Source organism: Eumetopias jubatus, unplaced genomic scaffold (genome assembly GCF_037043125.1).
Source record: "Eumetopias jubatus isolate StellerSeaLion01/CBP00866 unplaced genomic scaffold, mEumJub1_p1.0 scaffold_3, whole genome shotgun sequence".
NCBI classification, from domain to species: Eukaryota; Metazoa; Chordata; class Mammalia; order Carnivora; family Otariidae; genus Eumetopias; species Eumetopias jubatus.
This window is the reverse complement of record NW_028274809.1, coordinates 121370178-121395276: the sequence shown is the minus strand read 5'-3', so window position 1 is coordinate 121395276 and position 25099 is coordinate 121370178. Positions and strand designations below refer to the sequence as shown.

Sequence of the window (25099 nt, the reverse complement as noted above, 5' to 3'; positions counted from 1 at the left end):
ACCCACACACACCCACTAGGGAACCTCAACACTCCTCAGACACCACTCCACACGGGCACGCAAAACACATGTGCCTGCAAACCCAGCCCCTTTCCACACCCCCCGGAAACGACACCCCCTTTCTCACACACCGCACGCCACAGCCCATCCCCCTTCCTCCCCGCCCCCACTCACAGCACCCCAGTCCACCCACCCACGTACCGGGGAACCCAGCCTCCCCTCACTCCCCGGCTCGCCTCGGGCTGTGAGGAGGGGAAGCAGGAAGAAGGAAGGAGGGCTCAGGCCCGGCCTAGGCCTCTCAGACCGCCTAGGGAGGTGAAGGGGGGAACCCGCGGGCAAAGCTCGTTGCAGGGCCTCATCCGGGCCCCCTCCGACCCCAGGCCTTCGCTCCGCCGCCGACCCAAGGCCGAGGCGGCCCTCCCAGCCCGGACCACACTTACTTGCCAGCCGCGGTCCATCGAGTACCCCGCTGCTGCCTCCTCCGCCGGCTGCGGCTCCTGCACCCGGACCCCCTAGGTCCGGCTTCTTGGGCCCCGGGGGCGGCCCGGCTCCCCCGCCCGGGACTGCTCCGGGCGGAAAGGCGGCCACGGGCGCGCCCGCCAGAGCCAGGGGGACGCTGTTGCTATGGAGGCCGAGGGCCGGGGCAGCTCCGGCGGCCGGGTCCTCATGCAGGAACTGACACTCCTCCCCGTAGAAGCAAGTCTTATCCTTAGCGTAGTAGCGGCAGTACTTCAGCTTCACTCCCGCCGCCGCCCCGCCGGGGACACCCCCGACCCCCGGCGGGGCTACCACCGCCACTGCCGCCGCCAGCGAGGAGGAGGAAGGGGAGGCGGCGGCCGAGGGGGGCGGGAGGCCGCCGCCACTGTTCATGGCAACGCCGCAGCCTCGTCTTCCGCTGCCGCCCGAGGAGCCGCCACCGCCGCCGCCACCATAGACCGAGGAGGGAAGGAAGACGCTGCCGGTGCCGGATAAAAGCCTGGGCGGGTGGGTCTGTCCCGCTGCGGGAGCCGGAGCCGCCCGGGGAGAGGGGGGGAGGGGAGAGGGGAGGGAGGAGGGGGTAGGAGGGAAGGGAGGGGAGGGGGAGAGTTGGGATTCTCTCTCACTCACTCTCTCGTTCTCTTTTCTTAAAGGGGCCGCGCGGGACGACGGGGTGGGCGCGCGGGCCCAGACGGGGCCTTCGAGGGCGCGGGCTAGGGAAGGGGGAGCGGCGGCGATGAACCGGCTGGGAGGGTGAAGAGGCCGGTTTATTTTTAAATTCTGCCTCCACTCGCTCTCTCGCGCTCTGGTTCCTCCGAGTTGTTTATTCCATTTTCCTCTTCCTGAGAGGGCCGTCGCCGTTGCGCAGGCGCGCCGAGGCGCGGTGGCTTGTGGGTAGCGGGAGCGCGAGGGGAACCCTCGCCAGGCGTCCGGCCCCCGGGGCATCCGAGAGCGGGCCGGCGGTTGGATGGGCTGTTCGCGGTGGCCTTCCCAGAAGCTGATCGGGGTGGTGAAGTTCTCACGAGACGAATACCTTCCTTTTTTGTATATCCTCTTACTTATAAAACCAGGCGTCCTTTTTTCATTGAAAAGACAAAATTAACAGAATGTAAACGGTCAGTTTGAGGGGCCGCACCTTGGGAAGGAGGCCAAGCCCTTGCTCTGTATGAAGTATAGTTTCATCTGTTTGCCACACTTCCTCTCCCTCTTTTTTCACCATCTTCTTTTTCCTTCTTCTTGAAGGTGATAAGAGCTGCAGGACTGATTACCTTAAGTTCTGGGCCTTCTATCAAAAAACTGAGCCAGAAAAGGTTGATTTGGACAAACCCCCTGCTCGGTGCAGCACCTGTTTTCTCTATTTATATTACTGAAAGACTTCAGTAAAATATTATGAAAAATAAGATGCCACCTGGGGATAACACTGCCTAGGCAGCGCCAGAACGTTTCATTTATAAATGTGCTAGGTTGCTTTTCTCCAATCAGCCTAGTCTTGATTTGAAGTTCATTTTTAAAAGATAGTTTTTCCCTTAGAGATCTCTAATGTTTTGCTGCGCTGTACTTAAAAAAAAAAAAAAAGTTTTCCCTTGCTATGAAGGGAAAAGTAATTTTAACATTTTAGTTTTTCTCCTCTGTAAAAGATTTTCTCAGAAGACAGTATCGCAGTTGTGAATGGGGAATATTTGTCGATAGTATTTAAGGAATTGTGGCAAACAAAAGAGATCACAGAAGAACGGATATAAGCAAGTGTACTACACTGCAAAAAGGGGGGAAAGTGGATCCCATACATCACAAACTGGTAAGCCTGGTGATGTTCCTTAACTAAATTCAAAAATAACATTGTCTTATGTCTTGTTTAAAAACACTTTCACAGATTTATTTATTCAGCAAATATTTATTAATGCCCATTATGTGTAGCAGGAACTGCTAGGAGCTGGAGAAACAAAAGTAAACTAGATGCAGTCTTGTCTGAGTTCAAATGGATTGTTTATCCCTCTGGTTGCAGAGCCCCGCATAAAGTACACAGGCAATTATAAAGCAGTGCCTTAAGTGCTAATCTTACCACATTGGCTATTAGAGGATGTTAAAGATGTTAGACTTTCTGGAGAAAGTTGATACCATAATAGTAGAAGTTGAGAACATCTGCTTTGAATTCAGACAGATGTGAATTTGTAAGCTGAGGCTTAATAGCTGTGTTACTCTGGGTAAGTTGCTTCACTTCTCTGTGCCTTATCTGTAAAACAGATAATAGTATCTACTTGATAAAATATAAACCACTATATGTAGAGTGTCCCATGCCTAGTAAGAATTCAGTAGATTTTAGCTATTGCTATTAGTAGAATTGCTGCTAGTAGTAATCAACATAGAAGGGTGCAGAAAATAGCTTTACAGGCAAGGCAGACAGCTTGTGCAAAAGGCCTTGCAGCGAAAGAAAGCTTTCATTGTTAGAATGGTGATCACAGAAGTCTCTGGCACGTTAAAGGATTTAACTCTTTCTTGAGGGCAATAAAAAGTTACAGGGTCTTAAAAAGTCCAAGTAAGGACATGATCAGATTTCCCTTTAGAGAAAAACACTTTAATTCTTCTAAGAACCCTATGAGGAAAGTAAGGAAGATGGGTTATCACCATTTTGTAGATGAACAAACTGAGTAAGGTCTGGATTTACAGAGTTACCAACTTGTAAGTTGCAAAGCCAACTTACAGGGACTTCTAATTATAAAATGTGCTCTTTGAGGCGGGGGCAGGGGCCTGGGTGGCTCAGTCAGTTAAGCAACCAACTCTTGATTTCAGCGCAGGTCATGACCTCAGGATCCTCAGCACAGAGTCTGCTTGTCTCACTCACTCTGCTCCTTCCACTCTCTCTCTCTCAAATAAATAAATAAAATCTTTTTTTTTCCAAGTACTCTTTCCATTAAACATTTGCCATTCCTAAATGAACATGTATGTTTATTAATGGTTTGGAACTATGGTGGACAACAGAGGTTCATTAAATTCATGCCAAATTAAGCATATCATTCAAATAAACTTATTGAGAATCTGTGTACTATGTATCAAGCAAGCTCTGTGCTAGGCTCTGATACACAAAAATGTGTAAAATACAGCCTGGAATCATGAGGGGAAAAGCCAAAGAGAAATCATCCCTCAATACTCCATTTGTCAGAGTTTTCTATTAAATCATTGTGAACAAGATGGAAAAAAGTAGACTAAGATACTACAGTTAGGTGACCTAAGTATCTTTTATTAGTCATAATCAAAATGTTGATGAAGCTGCCATTGAAGCTCTTTAAACAATATCCAAAGAGTATTGATAAATTGATACATGTAAACATGGTCTTTACTATCTTCCTTTGGACTCTGTTCTTAACATTTTATGAAAAAATGTTATTCACTGCCTAGATGGAGAAATATGTAACATGTTTAGCAGATCTGTAATGGGTTGCAAAACCAGTGGGGATAGATAATGCAATAAATGACAGATTAGGATTTGTGAATGTCCATCAGCTGGAAAAAAATGGACCAGTGCTAACAAATTGAAATCTGAATTAAATTGGAGGGAAACAGAGCAAACAGGCACTTTTTTTTTTTAAGATTTTATTTATCTGTCAGAGCACAAGCAGGGGGTGCTGCAGGCAGAGGGAGAAGCAGGCTCCCCACTGAGCAAGGAGCCCGATGCAGGACTCTATCCCAAGACCCCGTGATCATGACCCGAGCCAAAGGCAGACACTTAACCAACTAAGCCACCCAGGGGCCCACAAATAGGCACTATAATGTATTACTGATGATGCAACCTTTCCCCTTGCCCCCCCCAAAACAAATAGGCAGTATTTTTTCAAAACCCTTTAAAATGTACATTACCTTTGAACTATATTATTCTACTTGGCAAATAAGTCCTAAGAAAATAACTGTAAATAAGGAGTTTTATGCTCCCATGTAATCATTGCAGTATTTCATATGAAAGCCAAAAAAGAAAGAGTTGCCAACAGTGTAAATTCTAAAACCAAAGAGAATGGTTAGTCAACTCTCCACTTGGAATATTATGCAGCCATTAAAAAAGGCAGCCATGATGATGTACAGTAGTGCTTACAATACAATGTAAATACATGATACAAAATTATATATGCTGTGTTATTATAATGATGTAAACAATAAAAAACCTAATAGAAATCACGATAAAGTAACTGTCTCAAAACATCAACAATGGTTTTACTAAGGTGGTAAAATGAGGGAGTAGTTTTTTCCCATCTTTCCTCTTCTTCCCAAATTTGTTTCATGAATATATATTATTTCTATAATAGAAAAATAAGCATTAAAAAGTTAATGTAATTTAATCTTAACCTTTTAATTCTAAGGAGTTAGTACATGGATGTTTGTTAAATTGTGTATTTTTGGTTTCATTTTGTTTTCAAATAAATTAATTTTGTGAAGACAAGCTGGACACTCATTTGTTGCCCATTTCTTCAAATTATCACTAGTCCAATGATTCCCAAAGTATATTTCACAGATGACTGGTTCAGCAGTGTATTAACTGCTTTTACACAAAGGAAAAGGTTCTATTGCTGAGAAAGTTTGGGAAATGGCTGAATTAAACAACTTTGTCTTTTTCAGAGCCTTGAATATGTTGATATGTTGTAGTTCTCCAAAAGCAGGATTTAGTAAGAAGAATTTACCATAATTTTTTAACACTTTTTTTTATTTTTTTACTCATCTTGCAGAGTCAGTGTTCCTCAAACACATTTTGAGAAACAGTGTCCCAGTCACCTGCCTTCCCGTTGTCCCGGTATAACCTATTTTAAAATGTGTCTGCATTTTCAGTACCCAACTCCCCCCACCCCCCCACCACCCCCCCACCCCCCGGCCATCCCAACCCTTCTACCTTGCTTTCTACTTCATATGGCCATAAAAAGAAAGAACTAGGAGCCCCTTCTTCCATCTAGGACTGATCCTTTCACTGATGCTCCGAACTTTGAACTTCGAACATTTCCTCAGGGGTCTAATGTTCTCCATGCAGCATCTTCTCTGACTCTCCTCGTAGTATGTGAATATGTAAAGTCTCACACTAAAATAATGTTTAAGGCATCCATTCCTTTCTGTTGTGAGCCTTTTGTAATCAGAAACAAAAATGTTTTTGTTTTTAAAAATACCAGAAAGAAACACTCCTGGTAGGAGGGCTAACTAATCTGGCCACTTCGGAGGGCAATTTGGCAATATTTGTAAAATTTTCAAATATCCATGCCCAAGACCCAACAATGCCACTCTTGGTATCTCCCTTAGGAAAATCCTTTTATGCTCAAGGAGGCATGCATCACAATGTTCATTTGAGGCATTGTTGATAATAGTAAAATTGGAAATAACCTAAATGTTCATAAATACAGAGCTAGACCTATTTGTGCCATTACACTCCAAGAGCTGTTGTTGAATGAAAAAATCATAAAACAGGTAAATATGGAATATAGCACCTTTTATCTAAACTAAACTTTTTCCTACAGTGATATATATATATAAATGTGCACAGAAAGGACTGGAAGGATAAACATTACATTGCTAACAGGATGGGGATCAGGAGCAGTGGTGAAAGGGGACTTTAGCTTTATCTGTGGTGTTTCAGATTTTACAAGAAGAATATATGCCTGCTTCAGTAATTAAAATTTGATTTTAAAGAAAACCCTCACTTTCCATTGGTTTCCTTCTTTTGTCCTAACTTCTCTATACAGGCAATTTATTTGAATCATCCTTTCATAACCAGCCTCTTCATCTCTATTCATCCCTTAATCGAGAATAATCGGACATTGCCCTTGCTTTGTTTTCTTGTTTTGCTTTGTTTTGTTTTTGGGGTTTTTTATTGCCCTTGCTTTGTTAAAGTATTTTTTTTTTAACCAGGGCCACTGCTGATATTCATTAGTAAATTCATTAGCTGCTTTTCAGCCACTTTATGCTCCCTCTGTAATATTCAACAGTAATAACGATTTTTGCGGCGCTCCTCACTCAGCTTCCAGTCACCCCTTTCTCTTGTGTTTCCTTCCTCCTCTTTCGTGTTGCCTCTGCCTCTGCCATCCAGTGCTGCCCGCATGGTACGTCTTGCAAAAGTACCGTAAAATGCATTTCAAGTAATTAATGTATTAAAACTTAATACAATGCATAGGATATCCTCTGAGGCTTAAACTTGTGTGGTGAACACACAATGTAATGTTAATGAGACACAAAAGTACACTGGATTTGGAATTAAAATAACCGGTTTGAAACCTGGTTTTTACTACGTTAGACCCATGTGGCTTTTAGCAAGTCTCTTAACCTCTCTTAGCTTCAGTTTCTTAATTTTTAAAATGGAAATGATACCTACTTTATGGGGCTGTCTTGAGGATTGAATGATCTCTCTGCCACTAAGTAAACAAAGTTTCTATTTACAAAATAATTTTAACCACGTTTCTGTGTAGAAGGCACTTTACTTCTCACAACTTTGTATCTTACTGCCTTTAATATTACTACTTCTAGCACTCTCACTTGTGCATCCCTGTCCTTTTATGATGATGATGTCTACAATTACTGTAATGATGCCTCAAATTCCAAAGCATTTCGCGGCTTACAAAAGCAGTCAGGCATAGTTTTCGTTTCTCCTCCCAACTATCCTGTGAAACAGTTAAAATGAGAATGTTATTTTAATATTGGGAGCCTGAGACTTTAAAAAGATATCTAAGGTTCTATGACTTGCCCCAAGATAGTCAGCATAGACTCTTGGAAGTCTTGTGTTTTAACATCTTTCTCCTAATCTATAACCATTTCAGTAGGGTTTTTGTCCTCTCATTCTGGATTTTCTTACTGTTGCCTACTCCACCTTGGAATTAGTATATTCCCTCCTTAGCCTTCATCAAAATGTACCAAATTCATATTCCATTCCGTTGTATACTCTGTCAAGATAGCCCTCAAGCAAGTCTGGGGGTTTGAAACCCATAATTACATACTAATAGGGAGGGAGGGTAACTTCCAAAATTATTTATGCATGCTTTAATGGTAGTATTTGCAAATGCGGCAATATTCCCATTTCTGGATGGAAGAACTGTGAGGTATGATGAAATAATGAGATTTTTTTTCTCCTTCATCTGATAATCTAAATGAACATTACCTTCCAAGTAGTCACTTTGGTAAAAACAAGCCTTCTTCTAAGTTATACCACGTTTTTGAGATTTACTTATGCACCCTAAACACATTTCTAAAATATCATCATGGTAGCAAATCTTCATTCTTTAAGGGAAGACCAGATTTTTGGAGATGACCCAAAGTTATCAGAGCTAGGTGTGATAAATGATAAAAAATAACTGAACAGGGCCATGTCATTTGTGATTTAAAATAATGGTGTCAAAATAAATAAAGCCAATATTCTTGTGTGGCTTAAAAGCTGATGCTGAAAATAATTTCCTAAAAACAATGGCAAAACTATAAGTATGTAAGTGTATAATGTTCCCATGTAACTATAATACACATTTTACAGGGAATGTGTTCATTTGATTTTATAGTCTAAAGTGTTTGCTTTTTGAAAAATATCCTAGGGTCTTATTTTTCACACATTTCATATCGCCTCAAAATATTTTGTAGGCAACTGCCTACTTCCATAGGAGGGCTATCTCTTTAGGAAGGGTTCATTCTTGAGTATCCTTTACTAAAAACAAATCTTTAGACAACTCCAAGTCATTTTCATGCTATAAAGATTATATCCAAAACTGCAAATAATCCATAAATCACATTTGCTTTGGGATATAGTGTGAGAATTACATTTTGTCTGGATGGCCTCTAGCAACATTCCCCCAGCAGCAGATTGCTAAAAGCTAAAGTTGATGTTAATTTGTATTAAGTACCAGTAATAAGGAAAACTTCACATTTTCTGAGTAGTTAGTGATTGTGTTGTTAGTGATAGCAGCCTGAGTTTAAAACATTTTCCCTTGGGGTTCCTGAGTGGCTCAGTCTTTAAGCATCTGCCTTTGGTCGATCCCCTGGGCGGGAAGCCTGCTCCTCCCTCTCCCACTCCCCCTGCTTGTGTTTCCTCTCGCTGCGTCTCTCTCTGTCAAATAAATAAATAAAATCTTTAAAAAAAAAAAAAATTCTCCCTCAAGACAACTAAGGTGGAAACTACATGTGGATAAGTTAGGATTGACTATTTTTGACTCTCAGAAATGAAATTGACTGCATTTATATCTGTTTCTTCTATATTTGTAAGATAGTGTGTTCTCTTATGCTGTAAGTTCTAAGTTCTGCTCTGTAATTCTATATAAGATTATTAGCAACTTCCTAGTGTTAATCTTGTTTTGACAAATTTCTGGTGCACTTAAAAGTCTATTTGTGGCGGTTAGAAATAACTGATATGTTGGGGTGCCTGCCTTGGCGACTCAGTCAGTCAAGCCTCCAACTCTGATTTCAGCTAAGGTCTTGATCTCAGGGTAATGATTTCAAGCCCCGCACCGGGCTCCATGCTAGGTGTGGAGCCTACTTAAAAACAAAAAACAATTGATAAGTTGAAAAAAATTTTAGTGTATCTGTGACCCTCTACAGAAGAAGTAGTCTTTCATCAATGTCATCATACTTGTATGTAGTATACAGATTTTAAGTCTTGGTGGTAATAAAATTTGCTACATTCCTTTACAAGTTTTCAAAGAACTTAAAGACTCTTATTCTATTCCTGTGTGAAGGCAAACATGATTTTAATATTAGTTGTACGTTGGAAATAACCCTGATTATTAAAGGAAATCACTGTTATCATCCATATAGCTACCACCAGCCTTACAGAAGTACCTTCGATTTAGCAAAGTGCACTGCCGCCATTTCTGTTGATTGGGCACCCCTATTCCAGAAAGTCACTCAACATTCCCATGTGTAATATGTCCGTTATTATAATTTTAAATCTAATAGTGCTATATTAATAATTTATTTTACTATTGCAAAGGTTAGATATTTGTTGTGCAGATTTTCTAGTTTATACTCTTTGATGAAAATATATCAGGAGACTTGCTGAAAAAAATGTATATGTTAAAACAAGAATCTTAAGAGGATATGCCATTAGTAAAATTAAAAGGAAGTTCCTGGAAGCAAGAAACTGTCTTTTGCACAGGTCTGCTCAAACCTCCCACATAACCTAGTGTAGAGCAAGGATCTAGGTACTACAGTTTATTTAGGATTTTTGACTGGCCTAAGTGAAAACAAAAATGAGTGAAAATATTAACATTAGGTAAAGAAAAATTAAGGCCAAAACATTAAGTGTGAAAAAGAGGAACATTATGCAAAGATAAAAGGTGAACTCCACAAAATAATAATAATCTTAATAAACTTTTATGCACCAAATAATATTACAGAATGCCAAAATGCAAGAACACCTAGCAATACAGAACTTAGTTTGAATCACACGCAGACAGACACACACACACACATAATTATAATGGTAGAGTTTAATAAACCTCTTTCAGAATTTAACAGACAAAAAACAGAGATATTAATATATTAATAATATAATCAACTGGCTTATGTTTCAGCCAAATACTTTTATTATTAAAAGAGAATGAGGGGCATCAGGGTGGCTCACTCGGTTGAGCATCAGACTCTCAATTTCGGCTCAGGTCATGATCTCCGCTTCATGGGATCCAACCCCCTGGGTTGGGTTCCGCACTCAGTGGGGAGTGGGGAGTCTGCCTCTCTCTCTCTCTCTCTCTCTCTCTCTCTCAAATGAATAAATCTTTTTAAAAAAGGAATGAATAGTAACAAACTTATACAAGGACAAAATGAACTGAGAGACAGGAGGAAAGGGGAATGTGTAATAAAGGAAAGACCGAAACTAAGGAAATAGAAAACATCAAAAGGTTTAAACAGATACACTCCTGGCAAGTCCGATGATAGCAAGAAGAAAGAAAAAATGTGCATCATTATTATCTTCAAAACACAGGAAATAACTACCAATCTACAATACAATGTCCAATGAAAATATTGTTTAAAAATGAAGATGAAATAAAGAGTTGAGACAAAATCAGAAAATTAGTCACTAGCAGACCCACACTAAAGGATTCAGATGAAAGGAATGAAGAGCAATAGGGTGAAATATCCCAGTAAAACCAAATAAATATGGACCGTATAAAACAATAGCAATGCCTTATGGGGTTTTAAATAGATGTGGAATTAAAAGACATGAAAACAACACATAAACATAAGGGATATTGGGGTGCCTGGGGGCCTCAGTCAGTTAAGCAGCTGCCTTCAGCTCAGGTCATGATCCCAGTGTCCTGGGATGGAGCCCCATGTCCAGCTCCCTGCTCAGGGGGAGTCTGCTTCTCCCTCTTCCTCTGCCCCACCCCACTTCTGCAATCTCTCTCTCTCTCCTTCTCTCTCTCAAATAAATAAAATCTTTTAAAAAATCGTAAGGGATATAAATGAAGGACCTTAAATTCCTTGCATTTTCAAAGAAGTAATAAAAGTAGTAATTTATCTTAGACTTCGGTAAGTCAAAGGTGCATATTGTAACCTCTAGGATAAGTACTAAAAGTAAAGCAAAAATATATAACAACATAATACAAGGGGAGGGGGATGGAATAATAAAGTATTTGATCCAAAAGAAATCAAAAAAGGAGAGAAAATTGAACGTAGAATAGGCAGAACAAATGGAAAAGAAGAAAGATAACTTTAAATCTACATATATGAAATGTAAACCATCAAGATCCAATTAAAAGACAAAGGCTTTCAGCCTTTCCAAGCTACTTGTAGAACAGTCCATATGACATTGTTCTGGGTTCCCATGCTAACTCAAAGGGAATCTTGCATAATGTCCTGGGTTCTTGTGGTAACTTAAAGGGAAGCTTTCACAACGTCCGGATCGCTGTGTGTTCTGCCATGAAAGAGGAGGATGTCTTCACATTCCTTGCAGCAGGAGCCCACTTCGGTGGCACCAACCTTGACCTCCAAATGGAACAGTACATCTACAAAAGGAAAAGTGATGGCATCTACATCATTTCTCTCAGGAAGAGAACCTGGGAGAAATTTCTGCTCACAGCTTAAGCCACTGTTGCCATGGAAAACCCAGCTGATGTCAGTTGTCACATCCTCCAGGACTACTGGCCAGGGGGCTGTGCTGAACTTCGCTGCTGCCACGGGATCCACTCCTACCGTTGGCCGCTTCCCTCCCGGAACCCTCATTAACGAGATCTCGCCTTCAAGGAGCCAAGACTTCTGGTGGCTACCGATCCCAGGGCTGTCCTCCAGCCTCTCAGCACAGACACCTTATGTTAACCTGTCGACACCACTGCTCTCTGTGATACGGACTCTCCTCTGTGCGATGCAGACCCTGCCATCCCTTGCAACATCAAGGGAGCTCGCTCAGCAGGTCTGGTGCGCTGGGTGCCGGCCGGGAAGTTTAGTGCCGTGCCTGGCATTGTCTCCTTAGAACACCCGTGGGTGGTCATGCCTGATGTCTACTTCCACGGAGATCCTGAAGTGGTGGAGAAGGAAGAGCAGGCGGCCGCTGAGAAGGCCAGGACCAAGGAGGAATTTCAGGGCGAATGGACTGTTCCAGCTCCTGGGTTTACTGCTACTCAACCCAAGGTCACAGACTGGTCCGCCTGCGCAGGTGCCCTCTGAGCCTGTCCACTGCTGCAGCCTGCAGCTTCAACCTGCCATGAAGCCTGGTCTGCGACTCCCACTGCGCAGGCCACTGGAAGGGTAGGAACCATTCGAGTCTATTCTTCCACAGACTCTTAAACAGAAAATGGAAATAAGGTTGATGGAAAATAAACGGATAAAACAAAGACTTTTGGGTTGGATTAAGAAGAAAACTACATATCAGGGTTCAATCACAGAAGCACAATCACTATGAGTGATAAAGAATAAGGTGTTTATTATAGAAATTAGATCTTACACAATTGGGGGCCTTTGATAAAATTTAATGCCCATGATATTTTTAAAAATCCATACAAACTAGAAGTGGAAAGGAGCATATTTAATCTATAAATGGTATCTATCAAAAAAACTGTAGCAAACAACATATTTAATAGTGAACTGTTAATAGTTTCCCTCTGAAATCAAGACATGGATGCTCATTATCACCATGTACACTAACATGGTACCAGAGATCCTAACCAATATAAAAATGGAGAAAAGAGAAAGAATGAAGGGCTGGAAAGGAAGAAGTAAAACTAAAGATCCTTAGAAAATATGTTTGTAGGGGCACCTGGGTGGCTTAGTCGGTTAAGCGTCTGCCTTCAGCTCAGGTCGTGTCCTGGGATCGAGCCCTGCATGGGACTCCCTGCTCAGCGGGGAGCCTGCTTCTCCCTCTTCTCCCTGCCTGTGTTCTCTCTCCCTATCTCTGTCTCTCTCTCTCAAATAAATAAATAAAATCTTAAAAAATAGGAAAGAAGAAAGGAAAGAAAGAAAGAAAAAGAAAGAAAGAAGAAAGAAAGAAAGAAAGAAAGAAAGAAAGAAAGAAAGAAAGAAAGAAAGAAAGAAAGAAAGAAAGAAAGAAAGAAAGAAAAAGAAAAAGAAAGAAAGAAGGAAAAGAAAGAAAGTATAATGTGGCTGGATACAAGGTCAATATACACAATTTATTTGTATTTCTATGTATCAGCAAAAATTAGAAAACTGGAAGAATTTTAAATGATACCATTTATACAATCATACCCAGAAACAATTCTAATGAGCTGTGTGTGAGACTTTTACTCGCAGAACTAAAAAAGGTAAGAAAATTATGAATTATTATTAAGAAGACCTAAATAAATAGATACAGCAAGTTCACAGATTGGAAATATTATAAAGATGTCAATTCTCCCCAAGTCAATGTTAGATTTGGTATAATTTTAATCAAACCCAAGTGGGATTTGTGTATGTATATGAGTATGTACTACAGATCAGTGAAGAAAGTGTAGTCTCTTTTTTTTTAACATTTTATTTATTTATTTGAGAGAAAGAGAGCATGAGTGGGGCTAAGGGCAGAGGGAGAGGGAGAGAAGCAGACTCCCCTCTGAGCCTACAGCGCAACTCAGGGCTCGATTCCAGGACCCTGAGATCATGACCTGAGCCACTCAGTTGCACCGAAAGTTGTATTTTCAATAAATGATGCTGGCTCAACTAAATATACATATGGGTGTACTTCAGGTAGATTATAGGTTTAAATTTGAAAGCAAAATAAGACTTCTTAAAAATAACATGGTAGAATATCTTTGTGACCATGAAGTAGCAAAGATTTCATGAACAGAACATAAAGACATTAACAAAAGAGAGAAGAGTGGAAAATACACTAAAATTAACAATTTAACCTTTAAAGTGAAAAGTGGGGGGCACCTGGGTGGCCCAGTGAGTTAAGCATCTGGCTCTTGATTTCGGCTCAGGTCATGATCTCAGGGTCATGAGGTCAAGCCCGGAGTCAGGCTCCATGCTGACCATGGAACCAGCTTAAAATCTCTCTCTCTCCTTCTCCCTCTGGCACTCCACCCCCACTCATGCTCTCTCTCTCAAAAAAAAAAAAAAGAAAAGTGAAAGTGAAAGTGGGATAAAATATTTACAACACATAAAATGGGTAAAGGGTTTGTAACCATAATATATAAAAACATCCCTTAAGTCAATAAAAAATGATAACCCAATAGAAAAATTAGTGAGAGACTTGAACAGGAACTTCTCAAAAGATGATATACAAATAGTAAGTATGAAAAGGCTTTCAACTAATTAATAATCAAAATGAAAATTAAAACAAAAATGAATACTACAGTATAGCTGACAAAATGGCTAAAATTTAAAAAGTGATATTATCAAGTGCTGACAAGAATATGTAGTAGCCAGAATCTTTATATACTGCCAATGGGAGTTAAAATTGGTACAAGTACATTGGGAAATGGTTGCTGCTATGAACATGGGCCTTATTTATTAAAATTAAATAAACACGAACATGGCTATTTAACTTGTATGTGAATTCCCAACAGAAATGCATATATTTCTTTGCACCAAATGTGTGCCAAAAGCATTATTCCTAAAAATATCATTTATTATAGGTTAATATTGAAAAAAATGCTTATAAACCATAAAATGGATAATTATGGAATATGTTCATCCAATGGAACACTGTTATCCACAGACCACTGGGTGTGGAGCCTGCGTAAGAGTCTCTCTCTCCCTCTACCCTCCCCCACTCCTCCTCAGGCTATCTCTCTAAAAAAAAAATGCATTAACTATTACTACATGCAGCAATATGGATAGAGCTCATAAACAGAATGTCAAGATAAAGAAACCAGGGAGTACATTCAAAAGAGTGCCTTCTGTATCATTCCATTTATATAAAAGTTTGGAAACAGGCACAACTAATCTGTAGTGTTAAAAGCCAGTATGGTGTCTATATTTAGGAAGGAGAGAGAAAGGCATTTGGCAGGGGACATGTAGAGGACTTGTGAGATAATAGTTATGTTTTACTTTTTGACTTGGGTAGTGGCTATATGTGTTCACTATGTGATAATTCATTGATCAAAACACTTTGAATTATTCACTTTTCTCTCTTTTTCTACATTTTTAAAGTATTTTTAGTAAATGATATAATAGATAACATTAGGAATTTAAAAAGTGCTGTGACAATAGATATGGAAGAAACTGAAAGATTTGTATGTGTGGTAGAAACACATAGCATAAAATTTGCCATCTTAACCACTTGTAAATGTGTAGTTCGGTAGTGTTAAGTATATTCACCTTGTTGTGAAACAGATCTCCAGACTTTTCATCTTGCAGAACTGTCTAAATTCTAAACAATTCCCCGTTTCCCTTGCCCCCAGCCCCTGGTAACCACCATTCCACTTTCTGTTTCTATGAATTTGACTATTTTAGATGCCTCATATAAGTGGAATCATACAGCATCTGTCTTTTTGTGCCTGGCCTCTTTCACTTAGCATAATGTCCTCAAGGTTCATCCAGAATTTCTTTTCTTTTAAGGTTGAATAATATTCCATAATATATACGTGCCACATTTTGTTTATCCATTCATCCATTGATGAATATCTGGATTGCTCCCACCTCCCAGCTATTGTGAATAGTGCTGCTGTGAACGTAGGTGAGCAAATGTCTCTTTGAAACACACCCTGCTTTTCTTTTGGCTATTGGAACCAAAAGAGTCCCAATTTCTCTGCATCCTCACTGACACTTTTTTTTATGGTAATCATCCTAATATGTGTGAGGTGATATCTCATTGTGGTTTTGAGATTAAAAGTATAATTTCCTAATCTTTAAATATCTTTATTGAGTTACAATCCCCGTATCATACAATTCACCCACTTCAGGTGTACATTTCAGTGGTTTTTAGTATAGTCACAGATTTGTGCATCATCACCACAGCCAATTTTAGAGATTTCCATCACCTCTAAGTGAAACCCTGTACTCTTTAGTTTTCATTCCCCTGTGTCTGCCCCAGCCTTTAACAAATATTTTTGTACTCTCTGCCTTTATAGATTTTCTATAGATTTCCTTTGTTTGGAAATTTCAAAAATATTTTTAAAGGAATGTTGTTTGCAACGCCATGATAGTGAAATTGAAAACCTAGAGGAAATGGGCTTTCACAGCAAAATTTAAATTTTCAAAATTAACTCAAGAAGAGGTTGAAAACCCAGAAGATCAATAGCAATAGAATTAAAACATAAATTTGATATAAACTTTTAAAATATGTACCAAATCCAATGGCTTTGCCTCTGAATTTTATATAAACGTCTAAGAACAGAAATTTCTCAAGGACTGTTCTTGATGCTAGAAAAAGAGAATATCCTGGTTCACTTTATGAAGCTAAGATACCTTACTACCCAAATATCTTTGTTAAGACATTGCCAAAATAAATAAATTTATTGGCTAATTTCACTGTGGAATATGAACATAAATAGCCTAAATAAAATATTTGCAAACTGAATCTATTAGCATCTAAAATAATTTAAAATATACGCAAGTTGAATGTAAAAGAATACTCAATCATGACCAAGAATGGTTGTTATAGAAATGAAAGGGTTGTTCCAGATTAGGAAATCTCTTAACAGAATTAATTCTATCCACAGATTTAAAAACATTGTATCAATGGAGGAAAATAAGCAATTAAAATTCTTCAGTTCTTAATATAAGCTTTAAGTAAATTGGAAACAAAAGGAAACTATTTAAGGAGAATATTATTTAAAAATTAAGAATTTAAGGGCGCCTGGGTGGCTCAGATGGTTAAGCGTCTGCCTTCGGCTCAGGTCATGATCCCAGGGTCCTGGGATCAAGTCCTGCATCGGGCTCCCTGCTCAGCGGGGAGCCTGCTTCTCCCTTTGCTTCTCTCTCTCTCTCTGTCTCTCATGAATAAATAAATAAAATCTTTAAAAAAATTAAGCATTTAATTAAAGTCATGTTTATTGGGCGCCTGGGTGGCTCAGTCGGTTAAGCGACTGCCTTCAGCTCAGGTCATGTTCCTGGAGTCCCGGGATCGAGTCCCGCATCAGGCTCCCTGCTCAGCAAGGGGCCTGCTTCTCCCTCTAACCCTCCCCCTTCTCATGTACTCTCTCTCTCTCTCATTCCCACTCTCTCAAAATAAATAAATCTTTGGGAAAAAAAGTCATGTTTATTAAAATACAGAAGAAGACAAAGAAGCTTGCTATCACCATTATTTGTTAATGTTTTTGGAGAGATTTTCCTGATAGTCAGAAAATAAAATAAAATCATGATCTCGGAAGAGACAACGCTATATTTATAAACGAGGTGATTGCGTGGATTGTATATATAGAAAATCTGAAAGCTATACTGTCCAATATGGTAGCCACTAACCACTTATATCTCCTGAGCACTTGAAATGTGGCTGGTCCAAGCTGTGCTACAACTATGAGACAGATACTGGATTTTAAAGACATGGTGTGAACAAAGAAAATATAAAACATCTAATTAATAATTTTGTATATTCCATGTTGAAATGATAATATTTTGAATATATTGGGTTAAATAAAATATACTATTAAAATTGTTTCCACCTGTTTTCTTTTTCTTTTTATAATATGGGTACTAGAAAATTTTAAATTTTGTATGTGGCTTACATTACATTTCTATTGGACAGCACTGCCTTACTGTGTCTAATACCAATATAAATTAAGAAAAAATTTTAAGGTTGCTGAATATTAGATACTTAAAAATAAATAACTTTTTCTCCTTAAGAACCAACTACAAATGGAACTAAAGATAACTCTACTTCTATTAGTGATAAAACTATAAACTACTTAAAAATAAATCTAACTAGAAAACTGCAGGACTTATATGAAGAAAAGTATTAGTAATTTATTGACAAGAAAAAGTATCTGAATAAACAAACTAACAGAAATGCCTGTGTTGGAAGATGTCACATCATTAAACTCTAAATCCTTGAAAATTATATACATAAATCAAAATCCTTACAAGAGAATGGGCTGTTGGGGGTTTTGTTTGCTTGGTTGTTTGTGAAATTTTATTTTTCTTTGGTGTCTGAAGCAAATAATTTAATTGTCATAAAGCCAAATAAATATGGAAATGAGGGAAGACCTGCTTTATCAGATATTAAAACATTGTTATAAAGCTCCTGTAATTACAAGAGTACAGTCCTGGCATAGAAACAGATAACTAAATAGTAAAGGAAAAATACATCCAAGTTTTGTGAAACATAATCTATGGTAAAGGTGTTGTTTTAGTTCTGTGAGAAAAGGAATTTTTAAAAATAACTGTTGCTGCTATAATTTTCTATTTTAGAAAACAAAACAGTTTATGAAAACTCTGGAAGGATCCAGTATATAAAAATAAAATCCAAATGGGATATAAAAATAAATAAGAAAATTTAGGAGAATGTGTATATAATGTTGCATCCAAAACCTTAAACAATACTGGAAACCCAGTAAGCAAAAGAGAGAAATGAGATTCAGAACATGAAACTCAGTTGAAGTAAAGAGAAAGAAATCCTAACATTGAATGGTGAGGGGAAGACAGCGTGAAAGTATGATGAGCATACCTTCCAGATTTTGAACTGTTTTTATTAAAAGGTTTAAATAATGTGCATGGATAACTTTGATAAAAAAATGAACACTAAGGAGCGCCTGGGTGGCTCAGTCAGTTAAGTGTCCGACTCTTGATCTCAGCTGAGGTCTTGATCCTGGGGTCGTGAGTTCAAGCCCCGAGTTGGGCTCCACACTGAGTGTGGAGCCTACTTAAAAAAAAAAAAAAATGAACACTAAGATTTAAAAAATAAGTAAAAAGCTCTTCTTGTGTATGTGATGATGATAAAATCTTGAGGTATTAATGATTATTTCCTACTGTTATCTCATTCAATTCACTAAGAATTCTCTCAAATATTATTGCCCCCATTTTCAAAAGAAAATGAAGCTAAGAAAGGTCAACTAAATTACCTAAGATCATACAGCTAAGTAAAGAGAGCCATGTTTCAACCTAGACCATCTAAATTTAAGAGCTATGCTTTTTTTAATACCTCCAGTAGAATCAATGTTGTTATACCTTTTCCCCAAAAATAACCCTCCCACCTAGTTCTGCTTTCACTTCTCTGTTCTCTCCCTCCTAAGTAGGGGTAACTGTTCTCTGGACAGGTGTATAATTAGGTAATTTTTGTTTAGGCCAAATATTCATAGTGTGTTAAGGAAGGTGTAATATACTACATAAATTTGTAATCCCTCACTTAAGTTATTTACATGCTAAAAAACCAAATTAGAATTAGGTCATAGTTTTCAAAGGAAAAGAATCACCGAAATAGAGACCTAGTTGTGATAACTACTATTGGAGGAATAGTTCGTTGTAGGTTTTTATTTCCCCCTGGATTTGAATTAATCAGATGTATATGCTAAGTTTCTTCAAGGCTGTCAATTTTTTTAAAAGATTTTATTTATTTATTTATTTTTAGAGAAAAAGAGAGCGTGCGCGTGAGTGTGAGCAGGGAAAGAGGCAGGGGGAGAGGAAGAGGGAAAGGAGCAAACTCCCCGCTGAGGGAAGAGCTAGAACTGGGGCTCAATCTCACAATCCTGAGATCATGACCGGAACTGAAATCAAGGCTCCAGGGCTCAACAGCAACAGAAACAAAAACAGACAAACAAAAAAGGAAGAAGAAAGAGGCGGAGGAGAAAAAAGGAAAAAATAAATTTATACTAGCCAGTGGTGTCCCCAGAGCAGCAACTCAAACCATCACCTTGAGATTTCACACTGCCGCCTCCCCGCCAAGACTGACTAACAGGAAGATGTGAGAAGGAATAATTGTTCTGCCTTCAAGGAGAGGATAAAATAATTTCCATTTGAGGGCAGTTGACACCACTATATTTGAAGATTTAATGACTAGAGGTCAATTTACTATGAAACTAATGAAGCTGGGCTTGCATATGGTCTGGCAAAGGCCTTGGGAGGGGCCTTAGAAATGTCTCCTCATGGTCATATTTATTTGTAAAATTTTCAAAAGTAATACATTTTAACCACAGCTAATTAAAACTATTGTTTCTTTCCACTCAGACTTTTCCTTGTGTTGGGTTATGTTTGGGATATATTTAATTAGTTTGGGTTTAATGGAATATAGTTATGGGATAGTCACTTCTATGTCTAAGTAAGTCCCTGAGAGTCATTCAGATTATAGGAATAGCTTCTAAGAGTTCTCCTACCTCCCAATACCAACTCACCATGAAGCATAACCCAAAGACCTAGGACTAAAGCCAAGTCTGTAGAAAAGTCTGCCAATCAATTCTTCCAATACATAGCATATGAAATCATAAGCTGGAGGCTTTGGTTCTCATCAACACCTAGCTAAAATGGAAATCCTTGGGGCGCCTGGGTAGCTCAGTTGGTTAGGAGTCTGCCTTCAGCTCAGGTCGTGATCCCAGGGTCCTAGGATCGAGCCCTGCGTCAGGCTCCTCGCTCTGCGGGAAGTCTGCTTCTCCCTCTACCTCTGCCTGCCGCTTCCCCTCTTGTGCTCACTCTCTCTCTCTCTCTCTGTCAAATAAATAAAATCTTTTAAAAATAAATAAATAAAATGGAAACCCTCGCCTGTCAGGAATGTGTTCAGTAATGCAATGTATACAAGTATAAATGAACCATTCATTTTTAAAAAAATAGGAATGGCACAAAATAGAATTTGCCAGAATTCCTGTGTTTGTGGGGCAAAGCCTGTAGCAGTATTACAGACAGCAAGTATGTCTTTGGGTGAAGTTATATTTTATGCTTCTATGATTGGATTGATTCTTAACATATCTATCACCTCTTGCTCTGACAAATTCTGGCGGTTCTAGACAAGAAGGCATGCACAGCTGGCCCCAAAGCAGTGAAATGAGCCTGATATCTTACCACTCATAAGTGAAAGAAATTTAAGTGAGGTTTTCCCAGATTTGAAAACAATCCTAAAACTGACATGGTCTAACTAGTCATGAATTGTGATGCAGAAATTTTAAACTATTAATAACAATAAAAAATTTTGATTGAGCATGCTTTATGAAAGACTCAACTATCTTTCTATTCTTTCTAGAGAATATTATTTTCTAAAAGCAATGAGAAGGGGCACCTGGGTGGCTCAGTCGGTTAAGCAGCTGCCTTCAGCTCAGATCATGATCTCAGGGTCCTGGGATCGAGCCCCACATTGGGGTCCTTGTTCAGCAGGGATCCTGCTTCTCCCTCTGCCTGCTGTTCCCCCTGTTTGTGCTTGCTCTCTGTCTCTCTCTCTCTCGTTCTCTCTGTGTCAAATAAATAAAGAATCTTTAAAAAAAAAAATAAAAGCAATGACAAGAGGCAATGAAACATTATGGAGCCATAAAAGGTAGGGAAAAAGTGATATAAAATACACCCGGCAGTTATTAATTAATTAATTAATTAATTAAAATAACATAAATGTAGAAATAAAAGTATTTGTCTTAATTTCATGACATCTCTGATATTTGTCAACTTTTAAAAATCTGTAACTCCCCCCAAAACAAGTAATCCAATTAGAAATGGGCAAAAGACATGAAAAGACATTTCTCCAGAGAAAACATACAGATGGCCAACAGACACATGAAAAGATGCTCAACATCACTCATCATCAGGGAAATGCAAATCAAAACCACGATGAGATATCACCTTACACCCGTCAGAATGGCTCAAATCAAAAACACAAGGAACAGCAAGTGTTGATAAGGATGTAGAGAAAAAGGAACGCTTGCGCACCACTGGTGGGATTGCAAACTGGTGCAGCCACTGTGGAAAACAGTATGGAGGTTCCTCAGAAAAATTAAAAATAGAATTACCATGTGACCCAGTAATTCCATTACTGGGTATTTACCCAAAGAAAATAAAAACACTAATTTGAAAAGATATAAGCACCCTGTGTTTATTGCATTATTTATAATAGCCAAGATATGGAAGCAGCCCAAGTGTCCGTCAATAGATGAATAGATAAAGAATATGTGTTTTATATATATAGATATAGATATACAATGGAACATTACTCAGCCATAAAAAGGAATGAAATCTTGCCATTTGTGACAATATAGATGGTTCTAGAAAGTATAATGTTAAGTGAAACAAGTCAGAGAAAGACAAATACTATATGATTTCACTCGTATGTGAAATTTAGGAAACAAAACAAATTAAAAAAGAGACAAACAAATAAAAAAAACCAGACTCTTAAATATAGAGAATAAACTGGTGGTCACCAGAAAGTAGGTGGGTGGGTGGGATGGGTAAAGTGGGTGAAAGGGATTAAGAGAACACTTATCATGATGAACATGGAGCAATGTATAGAATTGTTTAATCACTATGTTGTACACCTGCAACAATCTAACACTGTACATCAATTATACTGGAATTTTAAAAAAATAAAAATCTGTAATTTGTTATGATCTCTTTTCCAATTCTTAATAAATATTTACTTTTGTGCCTAATTCTATGTTTATAAAGTTGCATTCCTTTTTAGAAGTTTCCTCAAATTATATATGATTCAAGTCCCCCCCAAACCTGGATCCTCCCTTTGGCTCTGACAACAAGGGAAAAATACCCCAGGACCTTCAGTTTAGGATTTACTTAAAAGGTAGATACAGGTATACACAGCAGAACAAATGAATGAGTAAAATCATGAACCAGTGGAAAGGTAAGCCTGCTCACTGCTATAGCACCAAATTCAGAAGCCTAGTTTCTTTCAGAGTACACAAATACACTTGGGCATCGTGTGTTCTGGGCCCTCTCCGCTCTTCCTACTGTACTGTATTCCTTGGTGATCCCAACCCAGCTGACTCACGGCTTAAGTAACATCTGTAGACTGGAGACTCTCAAATTTGTATCTCCAACCCAGACTTCTCTTCTGACCTCCTGACTTGTTTGTAAATGCTTACCTGACATTCTCACTTGAATTTTCACAGACATTTCAACTGTACCATGTCTAAAACCGCAATCTCATTATTTCAACAAACTTCTCTCCCAGTCTTTCCCATCTTGGTGAAGGGAACCTCCAAAGCCCCAGTTTCTTAAGGCTGAAGGTAATCCTGAGCACCCCACCTCCCAAACTCCCTTTACCCTCCTTTCAAAATGGATCCACTCTCTTCTCTTCCCTTCTACTGCCATGATCCTTGTTCATATGATTGTCACTTCTCTCCTAGATGATTGTTAACCCCCTATTTTCTCTTACACAATCCATTTTCCAAAAAGCGTCCAATCAACATTTTTAAAATATATATTGTCAAAGCGTACACGCTTCCAGTTATAAGATGAGTAAGTTCTCGGAATCTAATATTCAATGTAGTAACTATAGTTAACAATACTATATCACATATTTGAAAATTGCTGAGAAAGGTCTTAAATGTTCTCATCACACACAAAAAAACCTGTCATTATGTGAGGTGATCGATGTTTTAACTAATCTTATTGTGGTAATCACTTCACAATATATACATGTATCAAATCGTCATGTTGTATGCCTTAAGCTTACAAAACGTTTTATGTCAATTATATCTCAATAAGGCTGAGAAATAAACAAAATAAACTAGCTGATCAAATCACACCCCACCACAGCCCCCCATTAAAATCTTTGTTCATTTCCCGCTGAATCAATATAAATCCAAACTCCTTGGCATGACCTTCAAAGCCCTGCGTGATATATTAACCTCTCTACCTCATCTCTTGTCAGAACAGCCCCCTATTGGCTTTATTTGAGTTTCTTGACACACCAGACTCTTCCATTTCAAAGTCTTCGTACACACCATTTCCTCTACATGGAATACAGGCCCCAACCCCAACCCCAACACACACACTTTATACAAATTCTGCTATAGGTCTTAGCTTAAGTCTCCTCAGGGAGACCCTTCCTTTACCACCCAGTTTAAACTGGGTCTCCATTATTTAGTCTCTCATTAGCAATTGACACTTTCCCCCTTTTAGGATAGATCATAATTTGTATTTATAAGTTATTTTTGCTTAAAGTTTGTCCGTCCTACCGGCTATAAGCTCCGTGAGGGCAAAAACTGTTTCTATTTACCTCAGCACTGGGTTCACAAAAGCTTTCAATAAATACTTGTTGATGAATGAGTAAATAATACGATGCCTACTTAAAGTTTGAGCAAGCCTACTAAAATTATGATACAGGATTAGATAAAGGTTTTTAATCAGGAAGGAAGGAATGAAGGAAGGAAGGGAGGGAGGAAAGAAAGGGGAAAAGAAAAAAGGTTGAATGAAAGAAGAAAAGCAAGAGAGAGCAAAGACACACTACATTTCTAAGGCTTTATTCCTGTCCTTTGATTTGGAAACTCAGCCTAAGCTTAAGATCCTATCAATACTTAAATCCCGCATATCAGTGAGACCATATGATAATTGTCTTTCTCTGATTGATTTATTTTGTTTAACATAATATACCCTCTAGCTCCATCCACGTTGTTGCAAATGACAAGATTTCAATTTTGATGGCTATGTACTATTCCATTCTTTATTCATTCATCTGTCGATGGACATCTGGGCTCTTTCCATAGTTTGGCTATTGTGGACATTGCTGCTATGTGGAATTTAAGAAACAAGGCAGAGGATCATTAGGGGAAGAGAGGAAAAAATGAAATAAGACAAAATCAGAGAGGGAGACACACCACAAGAGACTCTTAATCTTAGGAAACAAACTGAGGGTTGCTGGAGGGGAGGGGGTGAGGGAATGGAGTGGCCAGGTGAGGGACATTGGGAAGGGTATGTGTTGTGGTAAGTGCTGGGTGTTGCATAAGACTGATGAATCACAGACCTGTACCCCTGAAACAAATAATACATTATATGTTAATTTTAAAAAAAAGATCCTATCAATACTTGTGTAGTCCCTTTCCCTATTACAAAAGGACAGAAATAGCTGTAACTTCAGGAAAGCAATTTAACTGATAAGGTGAACATTCTGTACTTCCTTATTGTACCTCTCTGTTAAATATCCAGAAATAGCACGTTTACTATCAGTCTTTTGCAGTCTTTCAAGATATACAATTGCACCCCAATCTAAAATGTAAGCTTCTAATTTATATCACTAGAATCATGGAAGATTGAATGTATGGGTATATGGGCAGGAAGAATCTGTGTTGTTTTAGAAATATGCAAAATCAATGTAGCAGTGTTGTGATATGAAGGTAATACTGGTTGAAATGTCTCTGAAAAGTTACTCACTCAACTTTTTCTTTTTCATTTCAACTGT

General features: G+C 38.7%; 1 protein-coding gene and 1 pseudogene across 1 annotated transcript in view; one reads left to right on the top strand and one right to left on the bottom strand.

Annotated features, from left to right (window-relative positions):
* The window catches only part of PAN3 (poly(A) specific ribonuclease subunit PAN3), a 125173-nt gene extending 124156 nt beyond the window's left edge, over positions 1-1017 (bottom strand). Inside the window, 1 exon segment of the mRNA XM_028104644.2 lies at positions 441-1017. Coding sequence (XP_027960445.2) covers positions 441-870 — 430 coding nt within the window. The 5' untranslated portion in view covers positions 871-1017.
* Positions 1018-11261: 10244 nt separating this feature from the next.
* Positions 11262-12809, top strand: LOC148164743 (small ribosomal subunit protein uS2 pseudogene; annotated as a pseudogene).
* The last annotated feature ends 12290 nt before the right edge of the window (positions 12810-25099 follow it).